This window comes from Salvelinus fontinalis, unplaced genomic scaffold (assembly GCF_029448725.1).
Source record: "Salvelinus fontinalis isolate EN_2023a unplaced genomic scaffold, ASM2944872v1 scaffold_1561, whole genome shotgun sequence".
In the NCBI taxonomy this organism is placed as follows: Eukaryota; Metazoa; Chordata; class Actinopteri; order Salmoniformes; family Salmonidae; genus Salvelinus; species Salvelinus fontinalis.
In genome coordinates this window covers 17,955-35,790 of record NW_026601770.1, presented here as the reverse complement: position 1 = coordinate 35,790, position 17,836 = coordinate 17,955, and the positions used below count along the sequence as shown (strand labels likewise).

General features: G+C 41.0%; 1 protein-coding gene across 1 annotated transcript in view; it reads right to left on the bottom strand.

The window, feature by feature from the left end:
- Positions 1-962: 962 nt before the first annotated feature.
- The window catches only part of LOC129849602 (ATP-dependent translocase ABCB1-like), a 29,897-nt gene continuing 13,023 nt past the window's right edge, over positions 963-17,836 (bottom strand). The window contains exons 6-29 of the mRNA XM_055916418.1: positions 14,973-15,066; positions 14,378-14,569; positions 13,717-13,888; positions 13,297-13,421; positions 12,994-13,171; positions 12,723-12,836; positions 12,463-12,573; positions 12,138-12,263; positions 11,243-11,446; positions 10,800-10,970; positions 10,387-10,548; positions 9,890-10,120; positions 9,066-9,224; positions 8,768-8,872; positions 8,495-8,572; positions 5,735-5,818; positions 5,329-5,532; positions 4,951-5,051; positions 4,708-4,848; positions 4,100-4,256; positions 3,794-3,991; positions 2,507-2,713; positions 2,095-2,241; positions 963-1,934 (exon numbers count right to left, since the gene is read on the bottom strand). Coding sequence (XP_055772393.1) covers positions 1,737-1,934; positions 2,095-2,241; positions 2,507-2,713; positions 3,794-3,991; positions 4,100-4,256; positions 4,708-4,848; positions 4,951-5,051; positions 5,329-5,532; positions 5,735-5,818; positions 8,495-8,572; positions 8,768-8,872; positions 9,066-9,224; positions 9,890-10,120; positions 10,387-10,548; positions 10,800-10,970; positions 11,243-11,446; positions 12,138-12,263; positions 12,463-12,573; positions 12,723-12,836; positions 12,994-13,171; positions 13,297-13,421; positions 13,717-13,888; positions 14,378-14,569; positions 14,973-15,066 — 3,659 coding nt within the window. The 3' untranslated portion in view covers positions 963-1,736. The remainder of the gene's footprint in view (positions 1,935-2,094; positions 2,242-2,506; positions 2,714-3,793; positions 3,992-4,099; positions 4,257-4,707; positions 4,849-4,950; positions 5,052-5,328; positions 5,533-5,734; positions 5,819-8,494; positions 8,573-8,767; positions 8,873-9,065; positions 9,225-9,889; positions 10,121-10,386; positions 10,549-10,799; positions 10,971-11,242; positions 11,447-12,137; positions 12,264-12,462; positions 12,574-12,722; positions 12,837-12,993; positions 13,172-13,296; positions 13,422-13,716; positions 13,889-14,377; positions 14,570-14,972; positions 15,067-17,836) is intronic.

The window sequence follows — 17,836 nt, the reverse complement described above, 5'->3', positions numbered from 1 at the left end:
CTTTAAAAAAACTATAGCCTGCCTTTAGTATATATTTGAGTAATCTCGGCAGTGGCACCCAGAACCAAATCAGCTACTGGATTTGGGAAACAGTGGAGCGGTGCATGTTTCACTTGCTGTGGGAAACTTACTTACAAATGTAGGCTAAGTTCATTTATAAAACTCTTAGAACTCTTAATAAATAAAACACATATGTAACGAAGTGAATACATTGGCGAAGAATAATACATTTCTTCCTAAATGTTCTAGGTTGACTTGACTGAGAAGGGCATGTACGATAGGGATAACTGGTTCATCGCTTCATGTTGGGCCTTTTGAAATAGGCCCACCTCGTTTAACACCAAGCCTGGAACTATCGCGATTTTATTATTTTAAGATGAGATTTTGATGACAACAAAAATGTTTTAACGTGTTTTTAAAAATCATTCTCTTACGGCGAGCTGTAGACTATTATTTCTGATTGAATTCGGGGGGTTGAAATACAATTAATGTTGCCGGCGTGCAAGATAAGAAATGTTACCTTTACACAATTTTTTTATCATGTAAACCAAATAAGATAATTTCCATATCACTAGACTAAAACGATGTGGTCATATATTTCTACAATTTATTTTGCATAGGCCTAACACAATTATGCCACCTAGTGTTATTTAAATCTTCTTTTACAGTTGGAAAACAAGTGGCATTTTTACCGAAGTTAGCCTTGGTTGGAGATAGGCTACATTTAGTGGCATTTGAAATAGGCCTCAATCGAATTGAAGTCGTTTGAAAGTTCTATTACCCCACTAACGTGTTTCATTGGCAACGGGCGCCATCTTGTGTCCATCAGCCCTCTGCAGACTTCAGTAGCCTATTTAGTTGCATTTAAAATGAACGAGTTCCAAGTTTATTTGAAAATGTATTGACATATTCCGCATAATCTAATTTAGATTACAGATGAATCATTATGTCACTTTAGAATCAGGTTAAAAATAACATGTTATGGGATCTAATGTTTTATTTGAATGCATATTTACAAACAAGTAACAGCCTTACATAGCGTACTAATTTAAATATATAGATATTCTTCAATGCATACTTTGCCTTCTAGAGCATAGTGTCCCTGTTTAAAATAATCAAAATATCACAGTATACAATAACATACAACAGTCTTCTGAACATCAACCTCTCATATTTACAGGTATACAACCTTTCCTAATCACTGCTTTTATCCAGTCATTTAACTGTGATAATGTGTCTTACTGTTTCCTTATAGAAATACATACTGTACTTGTTGTCTTCAGACAATGAAAGGTGCCATGGTCAAGAACAGTTCCTTCATTCCAGGCAACTTATCAAGACTTATTTACGCTGATGTCCGTGCTCCAGCATTACGCTAAAGTGAGTCATACAGTGAGGAACCCAATAGCACAGGAACCCAATAGGCTACATTTCAGTTTACCACCTACATGTGATCAAACCAACTGACAATGAGACAGTTTGTATCATGCAATTGAACATCATTTTAGTAGTCCATTCAAAGTGAGTTATGGCTACCATACCATTATCCATATAGATTCCTTATTCTTTATACATTTTTATATATAACCTTTATTTAACCAGGAAGTCCCATTATGGACAGGAGACCTCTTTCTCAAGGGGGACCTGGCTAAGAAGTGCAGCTCAATGAAAAGAGCTCACAAAACAACATTCAACAGAACAGTAAATACGCTGCAAAACATCAATCTGAATATGAGTTAGTGGGTGACCTGTGCGTTGACCAGGGCATAGTAAGCCCCCCCTTTAGCCATGAGGTCAGTATGTGTACCCTGCTCTGTCACCTGACCATACTGAATTACCGCTATCTGGTCTGCATTCTGGATGGTAGACAGGCGGTGGGCGATCACGATGCAGGTGCGGCCCTGCCGGGCGGCGTCTAAAGCCTGTTGGACAATCTGGGGGAGGGAGGGATAGGGAGGAAACAGAGAGACAGGTTATTTGGGAAGGAGGGAGAGGACATACTGTGTGAAGATAAGCTTTTGTGTGTGACCAGGCCATTAATGAATTAATAGGTAGAAAATGAGATGGCCGACACTCAATGTCCATGTGACTTACCTTCTCACTCTCTGTGTCCAGGGCGGAAGTGGCTTCATCCAGCAGCAGTACTTTAGGCTGTCTGACCAGAGCTCTGGCAATGGCTATCCTCTGTTTCTGACCTCCAGACATCTGGGTCCCCTTGTCCCCAACCCTGGTATTGTATTTCTGACAAAACAACAACACAATTTATAGTGTTTGTTTATATTGAACACTTTTAAAATATAAATTAAAATATAAAGTCATAACAGCCTGTCTTGGGCTAGTCAATAGCTATTCTATATGAATATCTGTAGAGAGACAGTAGTTTACGTTCTACTGTGACCTCACCAGTGACATTTTTTGGATCGCCTTTGAGAAAACTTCAAATATCATCCTACAGCTACAGCCTATCATGTCTCCTCCCATCTCCCTCACTATACTGTTACTATACCTCTGGCAGGCCCATGATGAAGTCATGGATGTTGGCGTTCTTGGCTGCCTCCTCTATCTCATCCTGGGAGACCTCTCTGCTGTTGTCCCCGTACTGGATGTTCTCTGAGATGCTGCAGTCGAACAGGATGGGCTCCTGGGACACCAGGCCCAGCTGAGACCTCAGCCACGACAGGTTCAGGGTCTTAGTATCCAACCCATCCACTAACTGAGACACCACAATAATACCACAGAGTTAGGTCAACCCCTTCGTTAACTGAGACACCACAATAATACCACAGAGTTAGGTCAACCCCTTCACTAACTGAGACACCACAATAATACCACAGAGTTAGGTCAACCCCTTCGTTAACTGAGACACCACAATAATACCACAGAGTTAGGTCAACCCCTTTGTTAACTGAGACACCACAATAATACCACAGAGTTAGGTCAACCCCTTCATTACCTGAGACACCACAATAATACCACAGAGTTAGGCCAACCCCTTTGTTAACTGAGACACCACAATAATACCACAGATTTAGGTCAACCCCTTCACTAACTGAGACACCACAATAATACCACATATTTAGGCCAACAACCTTCACTAACTGAGACACCACAATAATACCACAGAGTTAGGTCAACCCCTTCACTAACTGAGACACCACAATAATACCACAGATTTAGGCCAACACCTTCACTAACTGAGACACCACAATAATACCACAGAGTTAGGTCAACCCCTTCGTTAACTGAGACACCACAATAATACCACAGAGTTAGGTCAACCCCTTCACTAACTGAGACACCACAATAATACCACAGAGTTAGGTCAACCCCGTCACTAACTGAGACACCACAATAATACCACAGAGTTAGGTCAACCCCTTCACTAACGGAGACACCACAATAATACCACAGAGTTAGGTCAACCCCTTCACTAACTGAGACACCACAATAATACCACAGAGTTAGGTCAACCCCTTCGTTAACTGAGACACCACAATAATACCACAGAGTTAGGTCAACCCCTTCGTTAACTGAGACACCACAATGATACCACAGATTTAGGTTTAGAATGTTTAAAATGTTCAGATTAAAAATAAGTAACATCTTGGAATACCAAAGGAATTAATAATCCACCAATGTTACAAATATTACATATTAAAATGCTGAAAAGTGGCCTAACAGTTTTACTATATTTGTTGTATTCCAGTTCCCAGTATACTGGTTTAGCACTTTGAAATGGTTTTGAAAAGCGTGCTTTATATGACATGTATTATGAGATTATTTTGGGTCTCACCACTTGTCCTTCAGCAGGGCTATAGAAGCGCTCCAGCAGTTGTATGGAGGTGCTTTTCCCACAGCCACTCTCCCCGACCAGGGCCAGGGTCTGACCAGGCCCCACTGACACGCTCAACCCCTGGAGAACCCTCACGTTCTGACGGGTCGGGTACGCAAAGTGGATCCCTCGGAACTCAATGTCCCCGACAAAGTCCGTCTGGAAAAGACAACATTTTTGTTCCAGATCATCGTCCCAGAAAAAACACAATGTGATATCATTGTTTTTTTGTTTATATTGGAGTAAGACACATTATAGCTCACTCACTGGCTTCTCTCCCTCCTCACTGTAAATGTCAATCTCTGGTTTCTTATCCAACAAGCCAAGAATTCTCCCAGCAGCTGCTTTTGCTTTGTCAAAGTCAGGAGCAAAAGATGCTGATTCTCCTATGTTCATGGCAGCAAATGTGATCACAGAAAACACACTGCGAAAGAAAAGGACCATGTTGTACTATCACTGCCACTATATTTGCAGACCCTGGTCATGACCCAACGAGGGTCTCAGGGAGATTTGGAATGTGCAAAAAACACACTTCCAAATCACACATGTGCATTAATACACATGTGTACATGTGTGAAATAGGACAAATATAAGCACCCACCAAATTAATGTTATAATTATATTATTATTTTTATATTACCGTATAGTGACAATGTGGCAGCCAAGGTTTCTAGTCGGGGTTGGGGTACATTCCATTTCAGTCAATTCAAAACTCAATTCCACAGTTTCCTCATTGAAAAGCATTAAAGAGAACTGGAATTGGAATTTCAGTGTACTTCCTGTATTGACAGGAATTGAAATGGAATTGACCCCAACCCTGGTATGAATGTATTCATTTTAGATGAGGATATAACAGTACCAGTATGTATACTCACAGGAAAACATTTTCATATTCTGTGTGACAGTGAGCAATAAGCCAGGAACCAAAGCGGAAGATTGCAGCCTTGACCATGTAAGGGATTGCTTGGGCAACGGCAAATGTTAGTCCGTAGATGGGAGCCTTCACCAAACCGTTCCTGATGTATTCAATTGAAATGTAATCAGTACTTGATTGTAGGTTATAAGGTCAAACAATCCAAAAGCTGAGTCTATAACAAAGTGAATGACTGTACTCTTACTGGTATGGTCTTTCTAGACTGTCCATGAACTTGTGAAAGAAGACGTCCTCCCGTGTCAATCCAACAACTGTCTTGAAGTCTTCAACGGTCTCAGTAGATATCTACAAAATATTAATAAAGATATATTAACGTTTTATTTGAACACATGGTATCACACACACTGATATAGCCCACTGTACCAAAGTGCATTGCAATTAGGGTTGCATACTAGCAGTAACCTTCCTGAAATTCCCTGGTTATCCAGATATCCTGTTTTAAGGTTTCCCTGATTTTCCTGATTCCGTAAAACCTATAACCGGGATTACTGGAAAATCTGGGAATTTTGGGAACATTACCGGAATTTTGCAAACCCGATTGCAATAGAAAGTTGATGTTTACCTTCCCAGACTGCTCCAGGGCACCCTGGTCTTTGGAGGCGTGGCCTGCCATGGCCTTCCTCTGAATGATTTTGGCTCCAATGAGGAAGGGCACACAGGCGAGGATGAGGAGGGTGAGCTGCCAGCTGTGGATGAAGGCCACCACAATGGCCATGGTGAGAGCACAGACTGTGTTGGTGGCCAGACCCAACCTAGACCCCGTCGCCTGGTGGTGAGGAGAGAGGAAACAAGTAGGTTCCATCCATTATCAGACATTGCAACTCTAAAGAATGCAACTGTAAATACATAGAAGCATATGTACAGGTAGACATTTTTAAAGATTTGTACAGTAGAATGATTCTGAATTCACATTGATGTGATAGATTTTGATCGCTCTCTCAATGTGTAAATCCGAGCATTGTGCGTACCCCTTTAACCAGAGATGCATCTGTGGCCAATCTGGTGGTTAGAACTCCCACTGCATTGTTGTTGTCATCAAACCATCCAATCTCCTGTAAGGAATGCATTTTAGCAAGGTTCTGACGCAGAACACCACAAAGTGGCAGTTCAGAATCGTAATTTTAGCAAGGTTCTGAGGCAGAACACTGCAAAGTGGCAGTTCAGAATTGTAATTTTAGCAAGGTTCTGAGGCAAAACACTGCAAAGTGGCAGTTCAGAATTGTAATTTTAGCAAAGTTCTGACGCAGAACACTGCAAAGTGGCAGTTCAGAATCGTAAATTTGGCAAGGTTCTGAGGCAAAACACCACAAAGTGGCAGTTCAGAATCGTAATTTTAGCAAGGTTCTGAGGCAGAACACTGCAAAGTGGCAGTTCAGAATTGTAATTTTAGCAAGGTTCTGAGGCAAAACACCACAAAGTGGCAGTTCAGAATTGTAATTTTAGCAAGGTTCTGAGGCAGAACACTGCAAAGTGGCAGTTCAGAATTGTAATTTTAGCAAGGTTCTGAGGCAAAACACCACAAAGTGGCAGTTCAGAATCGTAATTTTAGCAAGGTTCTGAGGCAGAACACTGCAAAGTGGCAGTTCAGAATTGTAATTTTAGCAAGGTTCTGAGGCAAAAGACCACAAAGTGTCAATTTCAGAATTGTAATTTTAGCAAGGTTCTGAGGCAAAAGACCACAAAGTGTCAATTTCAGAATTGTAATTTTAGCAAGGTTCTGAGGCAAAACACCACAAAGTGGCAGTTCAGAATTGTAATTTTAGCAAGGTTCTGAGGCAAAAGACCACAAAGTGGCAGTTCAGAATTGTAATTTTAGCAAGGTTCTGAGCTAAAACACCACAAAGTGGCAGTTCAGAATCGTAATTTTAGCAAGGTTCTGACGCAGAACACCACAAAGTGGCAGTTCAGAATCGTCATTTTAGCAAGGTTCTGAGGCAGAACACCACAAAGTGGCAGTTCAGAATTGTAATTTTAGCAAGGTTCTGAGGCAGAACACTGCAAAGTGGCAGTTCAGAATTGTAATTTTAGCAAGGTTCTGAGGCAAAACACCACAAAGTGGCAGTTCAGAATTGTAATTTTAGCAAAGTTCTGACGCAGAACACTGCAAAGTGGCAGTTCAGAATTGTAATTTTAGCAAGGTTCTGAGGCAAAACACCACAAAGTGGCAGTTCAGAATTGTAATTTTAGCAAGGTTCTGAGGCAGAACACTGCAAAGTGGCAGTTCAGAATTGTAATTTTAGCAAGGTTCTGAGGCAAAACACCACAAAGTGGCAGTTCAGAATCGTAATTTTAGCAAGGTTCTGAGGCAGAACACTGCAAAGTGGCAGTTCAGAATTGTAATTTTAGCAAGGTTCTGAGGCAAAAGACCACAAAGTGTCAATTTCAGAATTGTAATTTTAGCAAGGTTCTGAGGCAAAAGACCACAAAGTGTCAATTTCAGAATTGTAATTTTAGCAAGGTTCTGAGGCAAAACACCACAAAGTGGCAGTTCAGAATTGTAATTTTAGCAAGGTTCTGAGGCAAAAGACCACAAAGTGGCAGTTCAGAATTGTAATTTTAGCAAGGTTCTGAGCTAAAACACCACAAAGTGGCAGTTCAGAATCGTAATTTTAGCAAGGTTCTGACGCAGAACACCACAAAGTGGCAGTTCAGAATCGTCATTTTAGCAAGGTTCTGAGGCAGAACACCACAAAGTGGCAGTTCAGAATTGTAATTTTAGCAAGGTTCTGAGGCAGAACACTGCAAAGTGGCAGTTCAGAATTGTAATTTTAGCAAGGTTCTGAGGCAAAACACCACAAAGTGGCAGTTCAGAATTGTAATTTTAGCAAAGTTCTGACGCAGAACACTGCAAAGTGGCAGTTCAGAATCGTAATTTTAGCAAGGTTCTGAGGCAAAACACCACAAAGTGGCAGTTCAGAATCGTAATTTTAGCAAGGTTCTGAGGCAGAACACTGCAAAGTGGCAGTTCAGAATTGTAATTTTAGCAAGGTTCTGAGGCAAAACACCACAAAGTGGCAGTTCAGAATTGTAATTTTAGCAAGGTTCTGAGGCAGAACACTGCAAAGTGGCAGTTCAGAATTGTAATTTTAGCAAGGTTCTGAGGCAAAACACCACAAAGTGGCAGTTCAGAATTGTAATTTTAGCAAGGTTCTGAGGCAGAACACTGCAAAGTGGCAGTTCAGAATTGTAATTTTAGCAAGGTTCTGAGGCAAAAGACCACAAAGTGTCAATTTCAGAATTGTAATTTTAGCAAGGTTCTGAGGCAAAAGACCACAAAGTGTCAATTTCAGAATTGTAATTTTAGCAAGGTTCTGAGGCAAAACACCACAAAGTGGCAGTTCAGAATTGTAATTTTAGCAAGGTTCTGAGGCAAAAGACCACAAAGTGGCAGTTCAGAATTGTAATTTTAGCAAGGTTCTGAGCTAAAACATCACAAAGTGGCAGTTCAGAATCGTAATTTTAGCAAGGTTCTGACGCAGAACACCACAAAGTGGCAGTTCAGAATCGTCATTTTAGCAAGGTTCTGAGGCAGAACACCACAAAGTGGCAGTTCAGAATTGTAATTTTAGCAAGGTTCTGAGGCAGAACACTGCAAAGTGGCAGTTCAGAATCCTAATTTTGCTGGTATTATCAATACAGTAAAGTAAATTAACAATGACAAGTCAGTCTTTTCGAATTTATGTACAATTGCTGAAGTATATATTTTCCCACATGACAGTTTGTCCTACCTGTCTCATCATGGCATGGAATACCTGCCTCCTCAGCCTCATGGTAAGAAGCTCTCCTGATTTTCCAAACATGTAACCCTGAAACATAGAACATACAGCAGAAATTGACCCAACCAGGCATCCCCACAACATATTAAGGGTTTGAGATAGATACAGAATTGTACTTTAAAATGCGTCCCAAATGGCACCCTATAGTCTCTGGTCCAAAGTAGTGCACTGTATAGGGCATAGGTTGCCATTTTGGACACAGTTTAGATCTATAAATTAGAAAACCTTTAGGAAGTAGGTGACAAAAGCCACTCCTCCGATGAGAAGGAAGAGCAGGGAAAACATCATGGTTTTCTGTCGTTTGACTTCCGGGTCAACCTCGGAAAACACCTAGAGAAGGTCACGGGGTGGAGAGAAACCCCCCCAAAATAGATAACAGAAATTTAAAAGGCTGCTTGGGAAAATAAGACCACCTTGTTTAAATCAAACTCAAATCGAGACACCAAGGAAATGGGAGTAGTCTGCATTATTTAACAATTCTTCATATGATGAACACAAGGAGGTGGTCTTGTGAAACACTTACTCCAATGATCTTGGCGAAGATGATGGCGACACAGGGATAAACGGCTCCCCCCACCAAGCTAGACAGGGTTCCTACTAACATGTACGGCCACTCGGGCTTGTTCAAGGCCAGGATTCTGGTGAAGGGGATGTCTGGAGCTTCCTCTGGTTTCTTTTCCTTCTGTCATCAAACATTGTCATCAATGACAAAACTAAATGACCAAGGACCAACATGATGTAACAGATATTATTTCTGATGACAATGAACTATCACTATATACAGTAGGGTGGCAGGTTCGAATCCCCGAGCCGACTAGGTGAAAAATCTGTCGATGTGCCCTTGAGCAAGGCACTTAACCCTAATTGCTTCTGTAAGTCGCTCAAGATAAGAGCTTCTGCTAAATTACTAAAATGTAAATGAATGCAACCATACATTATAAACTATACATTATATACCATTCATTATATACCATTCATTATAAACCATTCATTATACACCATTCATTATACACCATTCATTATACACCATTCATTATATACACCATTCATTATATATACCATTCATTATAAACCATTCATTATAAACCATTCATTATAAACCAGTCATTATATACCATTCATTATATACCATTCATTATATACCATACATTATATACCATACATTACATCCCATACATTATAAACCATTCATTATAAACCATTCATTATAAACCATTCATTATATACCATACATTATATAATAGGTACGATGATAATTCAGCAATAGCACTATAACAAAGCCATGTTACTATATAACACATACAGGACGTCATATTGCGCCCTAAAGGATGATCTATGTAATAGTACCTTCTTGTCTTTCTTGGACTTCTTAGATTTCCTCCTGGTCAGTTTCATTTCCACACAGCCACTGCTGATTGAGTTCCTTTCAAAGCCGCCGTTTTCTATTCCTTCCTCGTTTACCACTTCCAGCTCATCCATGTCAGATGAGTCATATAGGACATCATCTAGATCCTCATATTTAGGAGGGTTATCCTCTTCCACAGGGTCCTCTTCCTCTTCCTCTGGCTTCCCTTGACTCTGAACAACAGACAAGGTGTGATAGTGGATTTGATCATGTTACACACAGAGCCTGTTTATTACTGATCATTATTCATATAGACACAGGCTTGATAAGGTATATTGCTCTGATACTGATGATATGCGTCTCTAAATATGACTGATCAACATGATTTAGACGTTGACTGATTCTACTGTTGAGGCAGAGTTGGGGCCCTGGTGGTCAAAAGTAGTGCACTATAAAGGGAATCGGTGCCATTTGGGATGCAGAGAGCGTGATACAGTACCTGCTGCATGACCAGAGAGTAGTAGACCCCCTTCTTGTCCATGAGTTCCCTGTGTGTTCCCTGCTCCACCACCTCTCCGTTGCTGAAGCCAGCGATCACGTCAGCTGTTCTGATGGTGGACAGGCGGTGGGCGATCACTATCGTGGTGCGGCCCGCCCTGGCCTATGGGAATGGGAGGAGACAATATAGTCATTTATCCCAAATTATTATTATTTTATTACCTCTTCATTTTCGCTGAGATGGATTCCAACAGGATCTCATCGATTCACTCTGAATCTTGACGTTTGTCAACTGCGGCAAACCTGAACTTGCAAGGCTGCAGTCAAACAAATGGAATCAGGCTGTTAGGGTGCACAAAACTAGATTTGAGAACAACCTTAACCATGTGTCTGGTCCTCAGGGAGAGTACTGACCTTATCCAGAGCGGCCTGGACAACCGACTCACTCTGGGTGTCCAGGGCGGAGGTGGCCTCGTCCAGCAGGAGGATCTTCGGGTTTTTGACCAGGGCCCGGGCGATAGCTATCCTCTGCTTCTGTCCTCCACTGAGCTGGGCTCCCCGCTCCCCCACCATGGTGTTCAGCTTCTGTTAACGCCACATGAAATGGGATGGAGATGAAATAATCATGTTTAAATGTGTCCTTTTGGATAACATCATCACTATTTTGCCATTCCCTTACACTGTATACAACTTCAAAACAAAAAAACATTTAATTTCAACACAGTCGCCATAGAAACAACAGAATATCTGCTGTCCTACTCCAAATCATTTGTACACCATAGATCATTTAATATACAGTACATGTGAAACAGTGAAGCCATTGTATGTACTCATTTGTCAGTATCTATCCCACGTACATCGGGGAGTTTGGAGATGAAGTCGTATGCGTTGGCCTCTCTCACGGCCCGTTCGATGTCCTCATCTGTGGCATCCTCTCTGCCGTAGCGGATGTTTTCTGCAATGGTTGTTCCGAATAGCACAGGTTCCTGACTGACGATACCCATATTCTCCCTCAACCACTTCACATTCAGGGTCCGGATGTCCCGACCATCCAGGGTAATCTGACAACAAACCAGGGTCATATTCATTAGGCATGCACATTTCTCTGCTTTGCTGACAAGTATTTTCTATGCTCATACAGGAGTAATAAAGGTGGGAATGTTGTTTATTATTATTGTTGTTATTTTATTTATTATTTTGATTTTTAAGGGGGTGCTGCAGCAGCCTCAGCACCCCTACTTCCCTCGGCTATGCAACCCAGACCAACAGTGTTCCTGACAAATTATATATCAACCTTCCACAAGAGGGCACTATAGTACTAATTTACTTTTAAGTGAACTGAAGTCAACGCTAAACCTGAAAAGCCAGAACTTGGGAATGAGTGTACGTGAGTGAATGTTTGCGTTTACATTACAAGTGTGTGTGTGTGTGTGTGTACATTATATGAGTGTGTGTGTGTGTACATTACACATGTGTGTGTACATGTGAGTCTCTGTATGAACTATGAGTCAATTGGTTGAACTTTAATGCACTCGTGTCCTGCATACCTCTCCTGAGGTTGGATCATAAAGCATGTGAGTCCTTTACTGGAGGCTGGTGGGTGGAGCTATTGGAGGACGGGCTCATTGTAATGGCTGGAATTTATTCCGTCCTCTTATAGCTCCATCCACCAGCCTCCTCTGGAGTCTTTACAGTGGGACATGTGTCTCTTCTTAATGAACTTGAATAAGCCTTGATCAGATTTGTTCATACCTCTCCTGAGTCTGGATCATAAAAGCGCTGCAGCAGCTGAATGGTGGTGCTCTTCCCACATCCACTGGCTCCAACCAGAGCTATGGTCTTCCCACGAGGAACTGTCAGATTCACTCCCTGAAGAATCTACAGCGACAGGGAACACGTCACACAACGTATTTAACATGTATTTTTACCGTCATTTTACAATTATACGGCTTGTCATTTTGTTTTTGCTAATCCAACTAGAAACTGAAAATTCAACTTAGCTTCTTCCTTATTGTGCATTTTTCAAGTCATTTGGAGACAGGTTGGTGTCTGGATCTGATTCAAATCCACTACTTACTTTGACATCTTTCCTGGAGGGGTAGCTGAAGTGGATGTTCTTGAATTCAATGTCTCCTTTCACATAGTCTGGTTTGTGACCTTCCTTTGAACTGCTGTCTATGGGCCGCGGCTATGACAAACAAATCAACTCATCAACCGCGGCAGTAGGACAAATGTCTAAATTGGACTTGAGATCATGTTGTTCTGAGTGAGTTAGAGTGAGTTCATACAGTTTCAATGCTATGGTGATTCAGGGGTTAAACTGAATACTTCCGGTACCTGGTCAATGGTATTGTAGACTTCATAGGCAGCACCCCGGGCTTTGGCGATGGCTTCCAAGTTAGGCGCACCCTGGCCCAAAGAGAACGACCCAATAATCACTGAGAAGAAGACCTAAAAATAGCAGCAACAAAGAACGTAATGAAGAAAGGAATTCTATTAATGTCAGACAGAGTAACAGGTGTGAAGACATTGCAGAGGCCTCTTCACAATAACATGTATCTATTGGAAAATAGTACATTCTTACTTAAAATCTTCCATGAAAGCTTACTGTAATGGTTTTTCCAATGGTGTAGTTTTCAGGCTCGTCTACAGAGAGCTTGGTCCCGTACCAGAAAGCCAAGGCGTACGTCCCAAATATGACAAACTGGGTGAAGCCCATGGCCACGTTAGTGGTGATGGCCTTCTTTATTCCAAAGTTTTTAGCATCCTCCAAGTTCTTTTCATACCTAAAATATATAGAAGAAATGCCTTAATAGGGGAATGTGTCTTGATTTAGGTAGATCGTATTAATAAATATTGAAAGAGATATACTGTTTTATGCAACACATTAATTAGTTAATAACTGACGAACCTTTCCACAGCTTTCTTCTGCCCATTGAAAGCCAAAACTGTCCTGATAGCCACCAGTATCTCTTCAGCTACCGCCCCTGCTTTGGCATAGGCAGACAGCTCCTTACTGGTCAGGGTGGCAAGTATCTGAAATCAAATACAACATGTTAAAGAATACGGTATCTTACACTGCTGATGTAAAAATGTCTTTATAAAAGAAATGTGATTGTGGAAAACTGAGAGGATTGGATAAGTGTAAACTAGGAGTGGATTTGGGATTGGGCACAAGAGCAGTGATGCAACCACTGTTGAGTGACACATATGAAAACAATATGGCACCTTATTCCCTATGTAGCCTACTACTTCAAGTAGTGCACTATATAGGGAATAGAGTACCATTTGGGATGAAGCCGTTGTCTTTGCAGGTCATTGGTAGTCTTACTTTGGACCAGACGGCAACTGATCCTGCCAGGAGAGGACTGGCGGCCAGGATGACGAGTGTCAGCTTCCAGCCGAAGATGAAACCAATGATGAACCCTGACAAGAAGGTGCAGAAGAACTGCACGAACACACAGATCTTGTCTCCAAGGCCTTCGTTGATTGTGTTGATGTCACTGTAGAAAGTAAAATATTATAAATGATTAATATTATAATAATTGACATTATTTAAACAATCTTAATAGCATTTTTTATATCTGTAGTTGCTCAATGTGATCATATATGCTAAAATATGACATTGTCTTTGATAAACAAATAAATCCCAATCATTCTTCCAATGTCAACCTGACGTTGAGAAGTCCTATCTGGTGTGTGTCAACCTGTTATTGAGAAGTCCTATCTGGTGTGTATCAACCTGACGTTGGGAAGTCCTATCTGGTGTGTATCAACCTGACGTTGCGAAGTCCTATCTGGTGTGTATCAACCTGATATTGAGAAGTCCTATCTGGTGTGTATCAACCTGATGTTGAGAAGTCCTATCTGGTGTGTATCAACCTGATGTTGAGAAGTCCTATCTGGTGTGTATCAACCTGATATTGAGAAGTCCTATCTGGTGTGTATCAACCTGATGTTGAGAAGTCCTACCTGGTGTGTATCAAACTTACTCTGTCAACCTGACGTTGAGAACTCCTATCTGGTGTGTATCAAACCAGGACATCTGTTGGTGTAGGATGGCATGGAAGTATTTCTCCCGGATCCGTTTGGTCTGTTTGGTGGCTGTCACTAAGAACAACATCACCTGAAAGGTCCCCAGCAGGAACACAGCACAACCGATCCCGATGAAGTAATAGGCATGTCTGGAAATTCAAATGTATGTATCACACAGTATATTTTAAAGCAATAAGCAACGGGGGTGGGGGTGGGGGTATATGGCCTGTTCTTACGCACAACACTATGCAAGAGTGCCTGGATACAGCCCTTAGCCGTGGTTTATTGGCCATATACCACAAACCCCCAGAGGTGCCCTATTGCTATTATCTAATTACATTGGTAATCAGTTTATAAGTAAAAATACATGTTTTGTCATGCCCGTGGTATACGTTCTGATATACCACGGCTGTCGGGCCAATCGGCATTCAGGGCTCAAACCACCCAGTTTATAATCATAAATAAAAGCGACATTGTATTTACATGAGGATATATTTATGATATAATATATTGATAATGTGTGTGTTATCTACTGTACTCATTATCACTTGCCGAGTCATTAGAGCCTGTATATCAACTCCAGGAATTTGAATACATCCGTCAGTTGAGTTCAATAAAGCGCTGATCTCCTCCACAGTGAAATTGGCTATGGAGAAATGACAATACCAGTAGTCAATGTTCACAATCTGGCGTGCCTAACATATGATATGTGTAGCATAAAACATAATCCACAAATCACCAAATATATGGTGAAGATATGCCTAAACAATGCAACCCATAATAGAAATAATCACATATATGTATCTCATACTGTAATACATGGCCACAAAGGAGCCCTGCACTTTATAGCCAATACACAGATGTAAGATCTTAATTTGAGCCAGTTTGCTTCAACAGGAAAATAATCCCGCAGCAACAGAACAGGTGAATTATTATGTGGATTATAATTAATGGGCATTTTTGTAGGGGTTGATACATTAAGAATGGTGCTGGATTGCATAGCGGCCGTTTTACTAGTTGCTGACCAATTCTGCTGTTAAGTGTGTATTTGTGTGTGGTTTTTTGCACATTGCATCCCCGTTTTTAAGACTTTTTTTTGTTAGGCTACATATACATTTCACACAAGTTTTAAATACATGGCACTTTTTTTATGATCCTCAAACTATTTACATACCGTCAGGAGTCAATTATTTGAGTACACAATATGACATTTTACAGGAAGGAAGTAGAGTTTACAATACAATATATTGTATGTTATTCTCAGAAAAGAAAATGTCGTCCCGCCACTCCCTCACCGTGTAGGTCTGTCGCTTGGTCAAGAGTTGTTGATATCTGATACAGTGTTACATAATACATCCCATGCATCAACTGTATTTGCCCGGGCTTTGTTTATCCTAGCCACTGATCGCTCTAAACGAACAATATCTTGAAAATATGATAAGCATATTTGTGGTGAGAGGATTGCAGGGGGTAATGGAAGCACTATGGATAGCTTGTTTTGCTGCTGTTAACCCCACATAAATGATTATCTTCTGAACCAGTTGCAGTCATACATGCTACTTTTATACACAGTAATTACACAACAAATATATTTATTTTTGGATAAAACACATGACATTTTGTATAGATAGTGGATATGTACTCAGACATGTATATCGTGTTTTCAGTTATAACTATTACTGATCATGAGCTTTTTAATCCCACCCCTCTGCTACACTCAGTCCAGCCCACCTAAATGTATCTCCGTGAGACCATCCTCTTTTCATTTCCACGTGCCATATATCTTTCCACTGTGCTGTGACGTCTTATATGAACTTTGAACCTTTCTAATCGCATAGTATCCAAAGATTGTAAGTTAAAGATTAATATTTATAATATTATATATATTGTTGAATGATTGACTTTCCAAATCTCCCAACAGGGCTATTTGCAGAGTTAATTTTAGGTAAATGTAATGCTTTGTCAGCCATTCCTGAAACTGAGATCAGAAACAAGCTCCATTGTGCTGATCTAAACTTTTTGGTACATAATGTTTCCCCCATTGTTTGCTCTGACCGAAAAGAGCTTCTGGACATCAGAACAGCGATAACTAATCTCGTATTGGATGAAGATTTCTACTTCAACCAGTTGGCGGTGCAGGACATACTGCTCACCCCGGACCAGACCCTAATCCTCCGCTCCCGGAGGAGAAAGTGCAAGAGAGGCCGACGTGCGGGCACCCTGACAAAACTACAGTCGTGGACAAAAAATGTTGAGAGTGACACAAATATACATTTTCACAAAGTCTGCTGCCTCAGTTTGTATGATGGCAATTTGCATACACTCCAGAATGTTATGAAGAGTGATCAAATTAATTGCAAAGTCACTCTTTGTCATGCAAATGAACTGAATCCCCCCAAAATATTTCCACTGCATTTCAGCCCTACCACAAAAGGACTAGCTGACGTCATGTCAGTGATTCAGTAATTCCCTATCCGATTGTTTGGGGCATCCGGAAAAAAGCTTGTCCAGGGAAGACAAGGTGAGCGCTACCATCAGTCCTGTGTCATGCTAACAGTAAAGCATCCTGAGACCATTCATGTGTGGGTTTGCTTCTCAGCCAAGGGAGTGGGCTCACTCTCAAATTTGCTTATTAAGAACACGGCCATGAATAAAGAATGGTACCAACACATCTTCCGAGAGCAACTTCTCCCAACCATTCAGGAACAGTTTGCCTTTTTCAGCATGATGGAGCACCTTGCCATAAGGTGGCTCTGGGAACAAAACATCGATATTTTGGGTCCATGGCCAGGAAACTCCCCAGACCTTAATCCCATTGAGAACTTGTGGTCAATCGTCAAGAGGCGGGTGGACAAACAAAACCCCACAAATTCTGACAAACTCCAAGCATTGATTATGCAAGAATTGGCTGCCATCAGTCAGGATGTGGCCACGAAGTTAATTGACAGCATGCCAGGGTGGATTGCAGAGGTCTTGAAAAAGAAGGGTCAACACTGCCTTTGACACTTATGAATTCTTTGTAATTATACTTCAGTATTCCATAGTAACATCTGACAAATTTCTAAAGACACTGAAGCAGCAAACTTTGTGAAAATTAATTTTTGTGTCATTCTCAGATCTTATGGCCACAATTGTACATAGATGAGAACATAAACTTCCTCTACCCTCTGTTCTATTAGCAAACGTGCAAGAGAACAAACTGGACAAGCTCTTTGAGACTATCCTTTTAATTGAACCTGAAGAACTGTCAGGACCCGGTTACAAACTCGGGTCTCTGGTGTGAGAAACAGTCACTTAGCAAACTGAGCCACTAATAGTTGGCAGAACCCAGAATATGAGGCAGACACAGCAGTACTTGAGACGGTGCTTTAATAAAGTAAAAAGGAAAGTACTTCAGGCAAAAATATAAATCCACA